Below are 15,484 nucleotides of genomic sequence, written 5' to 3' on the forward strand. Positions count from 1 at the left end.
TCCTGCCCTGGCTCGCCTTCAGCAGGGTCACAGCCTTTCTCCTGTCTAAGGTGCTCCCATATGACACTCTCTTTGTTTTCCTAACTGTGTCTGTGCACAAAGAAATATTGCATTAAAGTCATTACAACGGGATAGTGTATTTACCGGGCGCATGATAAGTGTGTGTGTGTGTGTGTGTGTGTGTGTGTGTGTGTGTGTGTGTGTGTGTGTGTGTGTGTGTGTGTGTGTGTGTGTGTGTGTGTGTGTGTGTGTGTGTGTGTGGCAGACAGTGCGACATTAAGATTAAACAAATGTCTTTCATTTGGGAGCACCCACATATACATATGGAATTGGCCAGATGTGTGTAAATTACTGTTCATGGTCATTTGAAAACAAATGCCATTGTCGGACACACACAAACACACACGCAGAGCTGAGCAGAGCACAAACACACACACATCATGCGCCTTAGTGACCGGACATCTCCTTCATAAAACGAGTAATATGGGGATTAATCGGGCAGTTCGATNGTTTACCCACTTTTTTTCTTGTACAGTGTGATGTCCTTATCTATGTTTATCTAGAGGTATTTTATAGTCTTTTCCTTCTTGAACCTTTGTTTTCTTTATTTTAAATGTACACGGTTGTATTTTGACTTTCTGTAACCGTTTTGACATTTTCTGTATCAGTGTTGACAGTTGAAAGTACTACTGTAGGACTGATTGACGCTGACTTTTCTCAATTGTTTGAGGGTTGTACTGAATAGCATGTTTTATTTCCCCTCAAGCTATGCTTTTACATTCTAATAAATATTCTAAAACAATGGGTTGACGTTTAAGTAATTGATGATCTAAATGTGTTTGTCATTCTGCCAATCCCAACAGTTTGTCATAAAAAATGTTATATTCTGCTTTTTTAAACAGTTTTACAAAGTTGTTCATCCAACTAATTTTGGAAGCATTTTTTATTTTGTATCAACCTTATTTACATATGTGAAGCAAAAAGAGTTTAGTTAAAAACAAAACTGACCATTGGTTGATGTATGAAGGTAGGATTTACTGCTGCAACAGGTTTTTCTAGTTCAACCTACCTAAACAGAACTTGGTGTAAGGGATTCGCTGAGATTCTGGCCCATTATAAGCCTATCCTGAAAAACATTTTCATAAAGCTTCAAGAGTAAAACCTCTCTGTATAACTTCCTTGTAGGTAATTTGCAACCATCTACTGACTGTTACGGGAACACACAAATGCTCACATAATAATGTGTAGGTGAGATTTCCTTAAAGATGGATAAGACTGAAGAATTGTCCCAACTGTGAAAAGTAATTGATAACATTTAAATCATTGTTACGTAATTGCAACACAATCTGATAATGTGGCATTTTTCTTCAAAATCTCATTTGATCACGCCGAGCGGTCTAAGGCGCTGGATTAAGGCTCCAGTCTCTTCGGAGGCGTGGGTTCAAATCCCACCGCTGCCAGAATTTTTTTTTGTTCTGTCAAAATCAAATTTCCAATATCATCATCCAATCTATACACTCGTTATCCAATGTAGAGTGGACCTGAGCCAATCACGCCGCGACTAACAATGGACAGAGCCAATCACCTCGCAAGGTTACAATGATATTATACCGTGAAAGCACACACAATTATTCGTTACTTAGCCTCGCTAACTTCTGAGACAATTTAATTTTTAGTACATCAGTTCATAATATCACAAGTTTTGTTTACCTTATTCAATTAAAAAGAAATCTATTAATGAGTGAATGTGTAAATGAAATGTGGATTATTCTTGCTGCAATAATCATTCAAACCACTGGATGTCGCCAAATAACAATAAATAACTAATTTCCCTTTAGTCATTCAACCATTGAGTTCAACAAGGTTATATCCAAGACCATAACGCTGAATCAAGACCATTTCCGACACTGACTTTTATAAACTATCATGGAAATCGGTTTCAGGCATGTGTGCAAAATAAAGCGGTAATTAACGCGTTTCACGGAAAATGTAATAGTGTTACAAGCTTTTATTTAGGTAAGCAAGCCATCCCTTTCAAAGCATTTCCGGTTCAGTGGAAGCCAACCGTTTTTCTCTTTCCGGTTCAAACCCGCTTCGAACTGCACAAACCACAACAGAAGCCTGGGCCGTTCAAGTCGGATATATCCTCATGTGGTTGTCATTATTGCCTAATTTTATTTAACCGAGTGCAAGATAACGCTTACTAGATTCAGACATGGCAGGTTTACCGCCCGGAGACCCACAGCTGGTCTCCATGATCGTCAATCATTTAAAAACTCAGGGTCTCTTCGACCAGTTCAGGAGGGACTGCCTGGCAGACGTTGACACAAAGGTAAGGAAACAGTCATAACGTCTAATAATGTGTAACTGTTTACTGTCTTATATAACTGGTAATGTAACGTCAACATGTGAATCTTTTTTAGGGTACATTGATAGTAGATATCTGTATTGGATCACCAAAGCTACTCCTCACTGTAGGTGGAAGAAGTACTCAGATCATATACTTAATTAAAAGTAGAAATACCACAGTCTAGGACAAGTAAGAGTCTTATATTCAACATGTTACTCAAGTTAAAGTACAACAAGTATACTTAAAGTACCAACACTAAAAGTACTCATTATGCAGATTGGCTCATATTATTATAACATATTGTTTATGTGTTGGTTCTAATGAGTGATGCATTCATGTGTTTATCACAATTGTTAAATGTTAGGTAGCTTGTGAATGTTACTCCAGGTGTAACTAAAGTCTTATTTAAGTGTTGTCTATATTTCACTTCATAAAACGAAATCTATCGGAAGTAATTAAAGGTACTTAATAAATGTAGTGGAGCAAAGTGTTACCTCTGAATTGTAGTTGTAGGAGTGGAAGTACAAAGTAGTAAAACATTGTGTTTAAGTAGTGTACTTCACATATTTTCATCCCCCTTAGGGTTTTATTTGGGAAGGCATAGTTGTGTTATTTGTTTGACAATCAACCAAATCAATTTCGTCCATTACTTTTGTTAAAACTTTAAACGTAAACAAGTAATGTTCCTGTAGTTTTAATGAGGTTGAAAAAGTACAATAAATACCACTGAGCATTGTTATGATACAGAATAAGTACATATGAATGTGTTGTTGCAACAGTAATTCACAATCATTCATGTTACATATTGATGAGAAGGTCAAGTTAGACCTCTATGATAAACAATTTGTATTTACATTATTGTGGGGTTTATATCAAACATGCTACTGACTCTTTTTGGACAACTGATACCAATTTGACAAAGGATGTAAAAGGACAATATGAAGGACTATAAGTTTAGTTGCTTGTTGCAATTTGGCAGCTGACTTTCACATTTGCTGTTAAAACAACACAGACCGAACACTAACTATTTTCTTACTACAATTCAATGTATTTTACTATACCAGTGGCTACTTCAGAAGATAAGTTAACCACTTAAGCTGACATTTTATATACTAAAAGAGAATTAAGTATTTAGTAAACATGCAAAAGTAGCTTCTCCACTGTGATCATGTTGTTGTTTTCTTCTCCTGCAGCCAGCTTACTTGAACCTGAAACAAAGAGTGGACAACTTTGTGTCCAATCACCTTTCTAACCACACATGGAGCCCTCATTTGAACAAGAACCAGCTGAGAAACAACATCAGACAACTTGTGCTGCAGTGAGTGAGAAAGGAGAATTATACATGTTCCACTTTCTATTATTTAAATCAGCTTTTGCTTATACTTTTCAGGAATGGCTATGTATCTTTTGCGTTATGTTGTTTTAAACTAGTTTTACTTAGAAAATGAAACTGTTCCTCTTAGATCTGGGATGCTGGAGCAGGGGGTGGACAGGATTGTGGCCCAGACGGTGGATCCCAAAGTCAACCATATCTTCAGGCCGCAGGTGGAGAGGGTGGTTCGTCAGTTTCTGTTCCCTGGCAGCTGCTCGGAGGAGGAGCCGCCGCCACCACCGCCTTCAGCTGAGATCAAACCAGACAGCAGCATTCCTGAGCAAGGTGCACCGCTTTTGATCCATCAGTCAACCATGATAAACAAAATGAGGAATTTCTCACAAAAGTTAACTGTCTCCTATCTTTGTCTTTTATACATAAATATGTGTCCCCGGTGTGCCAGGGAACTCACAAAGTCACAGAAAACAAAACCCTCTGTCTTTTCCTCCGTACCCATATCTCTAAAAACGGGGGTACAACGGAGCTGATCCAGATTTGCTGCCGATGTGACGTAATATCGGAGATGTGGGATGGCTTTAGACCTACGGCCCTATCAGAAACGTTGCTATCAGAAACAATGTGCGACGTGTTTTGGAAGTAATATAATCTTTGTTTACATTAGCAAGCCTCGCTAACACTCAGAGCTAACACTGTACTGGAGAGAGTATGTGTAAAAAAGCCCCCCCATCTCTTTTTATTTTTAGTTTCTATGAGGCATGGCTAGAATGGGTGATCAATTTGGTATTTTGAGCAAAACACTTCAAAGACATATTTTTATATATATCTGAGACCTAAAAATAGTATATTAGGAGACAATTAAAATAAAAAAGGATCACACTTACATAATTAAAATGCAACATTATATTTTTTACAGCCTCGTCATCTGCTCCAACTACCACGGCAGCCAGCAACGCCATGTCCATCCTGGACACCATAACCTCTCTAAACCATGAGGCCAGCGTGAGGGCGAGCACCGACAGAGGACGTAGAGATGAGCCCATGATGGGGGAGGAGGGCGAGCAGGACATGTGTATTGTTGAGGAAGGGGACAGCCACCATGAGGACGAGGAAGAGGAGCTGGCTTCAGAGGTTCAGGCTCTAGAAGTGAAGACGGAGGACACGCAGGAAGAGGTGGATCTGGGAAAAGAGGGGTTAATAGAGGAGGTGAAGATGGAAGAGGAGGAGTCAGGAACTCTGGAACAGACCGAAGAGGAGAAGGATAAAGCTGCAAGCCAAACAACTGGGAAACCCACGGAGGAGAAGCAGGATGAAGATCTTCTGAAATCCCCAAGTCAGGATAAGCAGAAAGCCAGAGAGAGGATTAAAGAAGGTGAGCTGTTGTACTGTCTGTAGGTACTTCCTGTTTTACTGTGACTTAGTCAGCATGCATAATATATCTTGATAAAACCACGTGTTAGTATTCAGGGTTTTTATATTCATTTTCTTCGGGTAGATAAAAGTTCAAGCAGAAATTATTAGTTGAGTAGTAGTCCAGCGACAGAAAACTAACTGTTGTCGTGAAAATACGAAGGTTTTCTACTTTTATCTAGTTTTATGTCATTGTAAAATGAATTATATTGTTATGGTTTTGCATCATTGGGTGTATAATTTAAAGAGGACCTTTTTAAGAAACTGTGATGGGCATTTTCTGGATTTCCTAGTAGAGAGAATTCAAAGATTTTCTTTTAGAACTTATAAAACAATTCTCTCATTGTCCAGATGTGTATGGTGCAAACATCTGTATGCCTAACGCAATAGATAATCCACTGAACTTGAGTAACATAATAATAATTACATTTTGGAAAACGAGGATTTTTTTGTGGATATTTGATGCACTGCTGTTGTGTTGTTCTCTTTATTTCCTTATATGAGTTATTACAGCAGATAACAAAAGGTTCAAGGCATATCAATATATGAAAACCTCAATGCTAACCATTTATATGTCAGTAGGAATTGCAGTTTTTGCAAAATTTGAGTTTAAATATTGATGTATCTTTGCCCTGCAGAATACTTTTTGGAGGACTCGGACCTGGACGGGCTGAGTGACATCACAGTGAGCTCCGTCCACACCAGCGACCTGTCGTCATTCGAGGAACAAAGTGAAGACGACGGGCTGTCCGACTCTTCTGAGGAGGGGGAGCTTCCATCAGATGGTCTCCTTCATCCCTTTGTTAATTGTGGTCGCTACTACCAAACATTGCATTTTCAACCCTGTCTCTATGTTAGAGACTCATGTTTTTGTTTATCTTGCCTCAGATCAAGATGAGAATGCAGAGAAGAAGCCGACAGACGCAGAAGAAGTGGAGCGCAAACCTCGCCGCAAGGCCTACGTTCACAAGCCCTTCCTTTACTCCCGTTACTATAGCGACTCGGATGATGAAGTCACTGTGGAAGAACGAAGGAAATCTGTGGTGAGTTTATTAATGTTGACATTGAAGGCATGGCGTTAGCAGAGCATCTTTGCTTTACTGCTTTTAAATCAAAGGCTTTACTTGGCAAATGAGTTGATCGTGAGCTTTAAAACAACGCAGAATTGTTTTAAATTAAGTTTTCTGTCATTTTTGTCTTTCAACCTTTCTCTCATAGGCAAAGGACAAAGAGGAAAGGCTGCTCAAGAGACAACAGAACAGAGAGCGAATGGAAGAGAGGCGTAAACAGAAAGCAGCACAGGCCGAAGAACAAGGTACTTTCATCTTATGTTTTAATAAAATCTTGTTTTTATGTTCCTTCAAACTGAGAACTACCATTTATCAGGCTTTGTTTCCTCTACAGATCAGAAAATGCAGAACCTCCCCAGAGCCAAAGAGGCTCGCAAGGAGAGGAAAGTTCTGGAGAAAAAAGTGGCTCTCAACAGGAAGAGGAAGCTAGACTCAAGGTAGTTAACGCTGCTGATAATAAACAAAAGAACCAAATATTAAAGTTTACACAATATATAAATGCATTCAATGCTTTCTCCCTTCAGGAAAGACGGAGAGGTTTCAAGCAGAAAGAGAGGAGATACGGAAGGATCCAAGAAAGCGGTATGTGAAAGACTTCATGAATAAAACTGATTATCCAGGGTGTCCGCGGGGTCTTATAAAGTATTAAAAGTTGATAAATCAATTTAGCAAAAATTAAGGCTATTAAAAAGTATTAAACGGCATTTTCCAAGTTATTACATTTTGCAGCTTGTTTTCAATAAGTATATAAATTGTCCATGAGGTTGTATTCTACAGTCTGCCTGAATGTAATCATTGCGTAGGTGTGTAGTGTGATTCTGTGTAGTTTATTTATGGCATCCCGTTGGATTTGACGTCATCTGAACAGGACATCGCACGCTCACTGCTTGATAGCACACGAAGCTCCGTTTACGCCAGTTGTTAAACAACATCGTTATGGGGAAATGCAAGTTTGCGTCCAAATGGTTGGAAGATAAGGAGGAAGGACAATCAATACTGTATATAGTCAATGTGAGGTAACGTGTGTCGCCAAGGTAACCTGTTAAAACTCGCAGTGGCGATGAGGTCTTAAAATGTATGGAAAGGGTCTTAAAAGGAATTACATTTGACTTCAGGATTCCTGCATATACCCTGTTATAAAACGGACAAGTCAAATCAAGCAATCTGATTGGTTCTTAGCCGTGATATACTGAGCGTATACCACGGGTAGAATTGTAAGTTACTTTTCACAACAAGTCAGTATCCCTCCGCGTCTGAGAAAAACAGTATACCGTTGGGCTGAAAAGCAAACAAACTGGAACAAGAAAGCAGCGGAGAAGTAACGGGGCAGAAGCTCTCCTTTTTGACGCAACGGTCCAGACATAGACATCAAACGGCAAAACATATTCAGTGTGCAGTTCCTTTGGCATTAGGGCAGGGATATCTAGATACTTTTGAAGGTTTAACATAATGAATAGGCTAGTTGCACAAGATGGCGTCTATCAACTTCCGGCGGCTGGGTGTGAGCCCGAGTACTTCCGGTCTTCGCCATTACTCACTGTACGGAGGCTCAGTCATTGGTAAAGAGTTGCGTGAATTTCATTCAAGGCAAGACAACTTTATTTACTTAACACATACAGAGGCTAAATTCAAAGTAGTACATTCACTGACATGGATATGGCGCCACCTTGTGTCATGTTTACAAAGAAGATTATTGACATTAGGTCTGGCAATACAGTCAATCATTATCCTGGTGATTATTTCGCTTATTTTCCCTTCAAAGAGCCATAATTCCCATCACTAATTGCTGCTTCGCGTCGGGCCGAACCACGCCCCTTAGCTGTGATATAATGAGCATATACCACGGCCTGTCGTGAGCTATTGCTTAATTATATCATAGGGAGCAGGATTGCTGAGATGTAACATGCGTCCTTTTTGTTTTGTTTTTTTTAATATCAGGAATTAAGACCTACACCTTTAAAGCCTCCACAACCGAAATTAATGAGAAACCTATCAGAATCAGCTTCGTCTGATGAGTGGAACAGAAGGGTGAGCGGCAGCGTCTCGGAAGACTCCAGTGAACCCAAAAAGCTCTCTGAAAAAAGCCGGACACACTCCTTCATCCTGGAGCTGGAGCAAGGTTCCCAAGAGACTCTCAAACCACGCACCAGTGGGAAATTTGATCGGTTGTCCCGTAAGGAACTTCACCCTAAAGAACGCAAAGACAAAGAACGCAGCTTGTCAGATGAACGTTTCAAACTCAAACAAAAGCAGGAGAAAAAATCAGAACAGCAGGCAGAGGAATCTCAGCAGAAGGAAGCTGTTAAAGTGTCCTCTGAAGACAAAGGGGAGAAGAAGCCTAAGATTAAAAGTGAGAAGAAAATGACCGGGACTACAAGAGAGGGGAAGTCGTCAGAAGCTGTGGCAGAGGAGGGTCCTAAAGATGCTGCTGTCAAGAAGGCAAGAGCTCCATCTATTGATACTGTTAAAACAGAGAAGGACAAAATAAGGGATAAGGGTAAAGACAAGGTCAAGGGAGAGAAAGCTTCAGCGAAAAGTGAATTCAAGCAGCTGCTCCGCCACGATTCTGCCGGCTCTTCTGAGGACCGGTCAGACCTGGAGCCGGGGTCCGACAGCAGCAAGAGGAAAGATAAACCCTCAAAGGAAGTCCTGAAAAGGTCAAAGAGCCACACTGAGAACAGGCCAGGAGACAAACCCAAATCTAAAACTGAAGGTAAAGACAGCGAGAAGGAGAAGAGCAAAGCAGATCAAGACAGCCAGAGATCAATCAAGTCTGGCTCTGAGATGGACAAAGATTCAAAAAGGGTCAAGCCCACAGAAAAAGTTAGAACCGTGGATAAATCTAAATCAAAATCTAAAGAGGAAACAAAGACTCCATCGTTATCGAAGACGGATAATAAAGTTCAGAGTTCAGCAGCAAAACCTGAGGCGTCAAAGGAGAAGAGAAAAGAGGTAAAGGAACAGCCAAAGGTTTCAGAGGAGCTTCCCCAGGAGAAATCTGAAATCAAGACTGCAAAGAAAAAAACAGAGAAGAAAGACAAAGTCCCAGAAAAGACAGACGATAACGAGGAGGAGAAGAAAACCCCCAGAGAAGACAAATCTTCAAAGTCTTCAGTGTCCTCACTCGACGCAGAGGAGCAGCCGAAGAAACCTTCCCTTCTGCAGGAAACCAGCACCGACTCGGACCCCGTCACCACCCCCTACTCAGACGATACCTGCGACGCACTGAGCGACATCACCCCCGAGCCCCCCGAGGGCGACACAGAGTCCCGACTCAGCGAGATCCCCGTCCTGCCCGCCGAGGCCGACGCCCTGCTGGCTCTGATGGACGTCTGTGCTTCAGCCGAGGCCAGACTCCCCCACGAGGAGCCGGAGACCCTCCTGCAGGACGCTGATCTGATGAAGGAGGCCGCTCTCACTCTGCTCTCCATGGATCCTAAAGGTGCCTCCAAAATAATTCCCCCGAATAAAGGGGAGGCACCAAAGGAAAGTCAGACGGCCCGACAACTGGAGGAAAGTCCTGAAGCTGAACCAAAAGAGCAAACGGCTGCTGAAGCTGAGCCGTCTCCAGCTGCTGTCGTTGAGCCGTCTCCAGCTGCTGTCGTTGAGGAACCAAGCACTGCAGGTAAATACAGAACAGTGTGGGAAAATGTGTGCATTATTTACTACATAAACACATCGGGAGGTTTCCTAAATAGAAATATGTTTCTCTTACAGATGTGTCGGAGTGTTCAGAGAAAGAAAAGGATGTGGGAAAGGACTCTCCTGCTCCACAGGTAAGAGCATTTTCCACATTGTACAATTAAGTTGCCTTTTTTTTTGCTGTCTATGGATAAAAACATTCTTCCTTTGGTTTTCATTTGCTCCTTTTGGACTATTTTCAAATGACCTGGTACATTTCTACTACTTTTCAAAGTATCATTTTATAAGGTGTTATTGTGCTTTGGAAAATCACAATTTTGCTTCTACACAGGACGATGAAACTACTTCAAATCAATCTATTTCAAATATGGATGAAGCTAAAACAACTCAAATTCCTGAGAAACAGCTAGATGGAAACACGGCACCGGCAGCAGCATCAACTACCAACGAAGGTAAACGTTTTACTATAATGATTACCACTCAGTTTGTCGTTTGGTAAAATACCTAATACCTAATGACTAAGCATCAACTGTGTTTCAGCCTGACGATGCTCATTCATTTAATTTGACTGTCTACGATATTTCAGATGCTGGTACTTTAGTGTCAGAAGAAGTTGGAGAAACCACAGATGAAAGCACTACTGCAGTTGATACCACTGAACAAGTCTCAGATATTCCTACTGAACAAGTCTCAGATATTCCTACTGAACAAGTCTCAGAAGTATCCACTGAACAAGTCTCAGAAGTATCCACTGAACAAGTCTCAGAAGTTTCCACTGAACAAGTCTCAGAAGTTTCCATTGAACAAGTCTCAGAAGTTTCCACTGAACAAGTCTCAGAAGTATCCACTGAACAAGTCTCAGAAGTTTCCACTGAACAAGGTGAGTGCTTGAAAACATTCTTGTAAAAAAGTAAAAGATGTGTTGTCTTAATCTGACTGTTAACTTTTCATGCTACCGTTATTTTAGACCAAACTGAGAGTGCAGAGGTTGTAGACACAAAGACGAGCCCGAAGGTGAGGTACCATTAATACATTTTATTTGTTTACATTGTTTAATTGTAAACAATACCAAACTCATTTATCTATTGTGAAACAGGCCGAGGAAGTGGTAGCTGATGACGACCAGGACAAGATGGATGTAGATCATAGTAAGATGTTTTCTCATCTAACTTTGACAGACATTCTTAATACTGTAAGCAATATCTTTAACACTGCTTCTTTTCTCCACCAGGTGAAGCTGAGAGTAAGACAGTGGAGGAAGGAAACGTTGCCACAGAAAAGAGTGATCTACAAACTGTAAGTGTTCGCCTCCGTCACGCTCACTCTGTTCAGATGTAAACCACCTGTAACATTTCCCCCTGCTCCGCTCTGCATCAGCCAAACGGCTCGCTGTACCCGCACTGCGAGGGGGACCCAAGCTCCCATCAGCAAAAACACGTCGGTTTGCTATCCTGGCTCCAAAATGCTGGAATGAGCTCAGAGGCGAAGTCTCTACTTCAAAGTCATCTACTTCCGACCCATGGATCTTATTTCGGAAAAATAATATATTGAAGTCAATGGAGAGAGAAAACGTATCTTTCGATCCCGTTTGAATTGTGCCATGAATTTCACATATGATGTTGGTCAATCTTAAAAAATAATTTCTATGTCAAAAAAGTCACAGTTTGTTGTAAAACGGTTGAAATATAAGAAATACACAACTAGAAAGACTACAAATCCCAGAGTCGCGTAAGTGAGCACGTTAGTTAGCATTACAGCCTTAGCCTTGCCATTTGTATAAGCCTTAACATGAAGTAACATTAAAGGAGACCTATCATGCTATATTTGAATAATATATTGTAGGGCTATACCTATATAAGGTATATTTATATGTTTTCTTTTTCAAAATACCAAACAGATCATGCATTTTAGCCATGCCTCATTTGGCCATATAGGCGGAGCTCCTCGTCACTGATGTCAAACCATTTTCAAATCTGATCAGTCTGTATCAGATCCGTTAAAGACCCGTTCTTAGAGATTTTGGGTATGGAGGAAAAGAGAGGTTTGTGATTTCTGACACTTGTTGAGTTCCCTGACACACCGGGGACACATATTCATGTATACAAGAAGTACAAAGGTGCATTTTGCATGATAGGTCCCCTTTAAGTAACCCAAAATGTTAAACAGTAAGAGTAGTAGTCATATTTCGTGAACCCTTTGAAGAGTACTGTTACACCGGTGTGATCATTCTATAGTACACCGTTTAAGCCCGGATGCCCCCGGGGAGACATGCTAATGCTACATTAGCATCGGGGATCTATTCTACTTCATGCTATCTGCACAAATGGTAACATTGAACATTAAAAAGACCAGGCAGGCAGGCAGGCAGCTTTGCATGACATTCTTCTGGACGTGTTTCATTGTGGTGACGGTGAGGGTAGTCAATCCCTTGTTTGGTAAGACAGTAGTGACGGCCATCTTGGTGACGTGTGTTGTTGTGCGAGACCAGAGATGTAGTTCATTGAGTGGTTTCACAAAAAAGTCTTACTTCAAAGTTTTACGGCAAAACATTTGTTTTTGTTACTTGCAAAATTATCTTTTAAATTGACAGACATCATATGTGTAAATCGTGGCACAAATTGAAACGGGATCGAAAGATAACTTTTCTCTCGCCATTGACTTCAATACATAATTTTTCTGAAATAAGGTCCGACGGAGGTCCACCGGAAAGGGAGAGACTTCGTCTCTGACATCAGGACAGCAGAAAGCTTACACATCTTCCGGCGCAGAAACTCATCTCTTTCTACTCCACTTCGAGCAATACACTAACAAAGCACTTGTATACTAATAAAGGACTGGCTTATCTAAAGCCAGTTGAGTAGCACTTGAAATTTTTTGGCTCTACGAAACCTGATGTACTTATATGATTCTGTTTTCTTCAAGTTTGTATCTTCTTGGTCGAAAAAGTGTCAGCTAAATGCAATGCAATGTAATGTAATGATATTGTCTGATCCAAATCCTTTTGTTGATCTTTAAATGATATCCAGATGGAACACAATGCACCGCAGAAGACTGAGGAGATCAGAGAAAGTGGATCAGTGGGTCAGTCCGTACTGGTCAAACAAATTAGTGAGTCATGTGACTTTTGTATCATACAATTTCTTTCCTCAACAGCTGCCTTTAAATAAGATATTTAAAATTAGAAAAATCGGACTCCAGAACATGGCTTTCATGTGTCATCAACTCCTCTACTGTCGGTCAGTCATTTTTGTTTGTGTTTTCAGGTAATGTCTCCAGTACAGACAGCCAGGAAGATGAGAAGGGGTCAGATCTGTCAGAAAAGGTAATGCAACAGTTTGTGTACAATGTGGCTCTTACGGCCCGTCCACTTTGAATGGGGTGACGTCACGCTTTGCCGAACTGCATTGTGGTTCCGTCGCTTTGCTCACGTTGCTCGACGGAAGCGTCAGCCAATCAAATCATATGCCAGTACAAGCTCTAGCCAATCAAACCACGTGCTTGTGTGTCGGGGGTGGGAGATTCATGTGATTGGTTGTTGGTCGAGTTTCAGACACGCCCACCGGCAAGCTTCAACGCACGCCGCCGTGTGGACGCTGCGTTACAGATTTGATAAATGTAGGTGTGGACGCAGTGTCCTAACCTCTTATTTTGTGTCGTAGGAAGAGAAGACGGAGGGACGAGGAAGACGTAAGCGAAAGCTGTCCACTCAGAAAGTTGCCGCAGTGAAGGAATCTGGTGAGATTTTCTTTCCTCGCCCACTTTTCAAGATTCAACGCCTATAATTCTCAAAGTTTCTGGCGAAGATTTTATACTTTCATTACATGTGAAAAACTAAACATTTATCTTAAGACATTAGAGTTGCAATGATAAGTTGATCAATTGATAAGGTTAAATTAATGTTTTAAGAGAGAATAGGGAGGGATGAATCCCCATATTTTAGGTCTGGTCGGGGACTTGAACCGGCGACCCTACGGCTCACAGTCCAAGCCCCTACTGACAGAGCCACTGCTGGTTATGAGCTATCCAACTAAATAGGAACCTTTTTAAATGTTGTATCCAGTCAGTAAATAACATTTTGAATCCACTGAAGAGCACACTTCATAAAATGGATCTGCCTTTGGGATGAGTTTCATGTGTTCACTTGTTTTCTGTTCCTGATCAGGTGATGAGAGGGATGAAAATGAAAGTAAAGAGCAACCGTCTGTTGAGGTAAACACAGCCTTTTCCCTAAAACCACCATGTAATTATGAAATTGGTGCAATGTGTGTTTTTTGGGGAGTTCAAAACCTTTCTTGAATTGACTTCTGTATACATTTATTTTGACTACACACGGATTTGCTCATGGATTCTTGTTACCTTCAGGAAACGGACCAGGAGAAGGTTGTGGAGGTCAGGACGCCTCGCAGGGGTCGATCATCCAAAACCAGCGAGGAGACCGAGAAGGAGCAACCTAAAGAACCTGAGAAACCAGAGGAGACCCCGAGCCGCGGGAGGAGGCGCTCAGGAGCGGCTGCCAAGGAACCCACCTCTGCTGGTAAGATTTAAAATCAGCAAACACAATTGTTGTTAACGTCTGATCTAGGATTTCACTTTAAAGGGAACTGTTCTTCCGGGTCATTGTGCAATATCAGTCCATTGATATAATGCACTAGCCAAAATATTCAAGTTGAGTCAAGATATCAGGATCTGGAAAATATAATTTGAATGTTTTAAAAAATGTATTCCTGAGGAACACTTTTGCACAATATTGATTTACCGAAGCGGTACCACTTTACAATAAGACTACCCTTATAAAGGATTCATAAAGGGTTTATAATTAGGTTATTAATTAGGTTGTAAACACTTTATTAATCATTAAGAACCATTTATAAACCAGTTCTAGCATACATCAACACAGGCTCACTATTTGGCAAGATGACTTGGGCCCTAGCCACACAAGAACGGTAACGATCGTATCTGCTACAGTTCTCGACCATACGGTTCGGCCACACGAGGCCGACATGGAAACTCATAAAACGTTAACAATAACGGGTCCCAAGGTGGGTAGATCTGCAAACGAAACGCTCTGGGGGGGCAAACGGCTCCGTGTTTACGCCTATAGGATCATTTCCTGATAACGTTGAAGCAATAGCCCCGCCTCTCCCCATATATATATATATAAAGGGGGAGGAAATCAATTTGTTTTATAGCTCAATAAATAACAAAGAAGGCACTTTTCTAATTTTATCCGAAAAATGTAAACTTTAACGGGACATGTTGTCTGGCGAAAAAAAATGTTAACAAAAACCGGCGATGTGGGGTGTAAATAGACATGACGATTCTTTTCCATCATTGAGTAATTATTTACCACTAACACAAAGTGTGAAATGTCTTATTCCGAGGGAAAAACCCGTCAATATTTACCATCATTGAGTATTTATAAATTACCAGTATTTTCTCTGGCGGGACATCATGTATCGCGGCCCCGGACATTCACCCGCGACATCAGGACGGTGTTTTCGTCGCTTCTTCTGAAGGCGTGTACCACAGGGGAAGGACAATAAGAGGCGACACCGAGAAAGAAAGAGGGAGGGTCTCCGTTCGCAAAACGAGGACGACTAGGACTCTAGAGAGGCGAGGTGTTCGTCTACTTTTTGTGGGTGGAGAGGAGCGGAGAAGAGTTCCCTGCTCCCTGGCACGCCG

The 15,484-nt window shown here is 41.2% G+C and overlaps 1 protein-coding gene across 1 annotated transcript in view; it reads left to right on the top strand.

Moving 5' to 3' along the window:
• The first annotated feature begins 2,094 nt into the window (after positions 1-2,094).
• bod1l1 (biorientation of chromosomes in cell division 1-like 1) overlaps positions 2,095-15,484 on the top strand; it is a 27,927-nt gene continuing 14,537 nt past the window's right edge. Inside the window, exons 1-21 of the mRNA XM_010784547.1 lie at positions 2,095-2,332; positions 3,544-3,668; positions 3,814-4,007; positions 4,597-5,052; positions 5,729-5,875; positions 5,979-6,133; positions 6,309-6,405; positions 6,495-6,597; positions 6,685-6,742; positions 8,099-9,785; positions 9,878-9,936; positions 10,134-10,254; positions 10,389-10,682; positions 10,770-10,816; positions 10,899-10,950; positions 11,034-11,098; positions 12,829-12,910; positions 13,066-13,124; positions 13,462-13,537; positions 13,965-14,011; positions 14,165-14,336. Coding sequence (XP_010782849.1) covers positions 2,216-2,332; positions 3,544-3,668; positions 3,814-4,007; positions 4,597-5,052; positions 5,729-5,875; positions 5,979-6,133; positions 6,309-6,405; positions 6,495-6,597; positions 6,685-6,742; positions 8,099-9,785; positions 9,878-9,936; positions 10,134-10,254; positions 10,389-10,682; positions 10,770-10,816; positions 10,899-10,950; positions 11,034-11,098; positions 12,829-12,910; positions 13,066-13,124; positions 13,462-13,537; positions 13,965-14,011; positions 14,165-14,336 — 4,213 coding nt within the window. The 5' untranslated portion in view covers positions 2,095-2,215. The remainder of the gene's footprint in view (positions 2,333-3,543; positions 3,669-3,813; positions 4,008-4,596; positions 5,053-5,728; positions 5,876-5,978; positions 6,134-6,308; positions 6,406-6,494; positions 6,598-6,684; positions 6,743-8,098; positions 9,786-9,877; positions 9,937-10,133; positions 10,255-10,388; positions 10,683-10,769; positions 10,817-10,898; positions 10,951-11,033; positions 11,099-12,828; positions 12,911-13,065; positions 13,125-13,461; positions 13,538-13,964; positions 14,012-14,164; positions 14,337-15,484) is intronic.

This window comes from Notothenia coriiceps, unplaced genomic scaffold, assembly GCF_000735185.1.
Source record: "Notothenia coriiceps isolate Sejong01 unplaced genomic scaffold, NC01 NC01_scaffold00026422, whole genome shotgun sequence".
In the NCBI taxonomy this organism is placed as follows: Eukaryota; Metazoa; Chordata; class Actinopteri; order Perciformes; family Nototheniidae; genus Notothenia; species Notothenia coriiceps.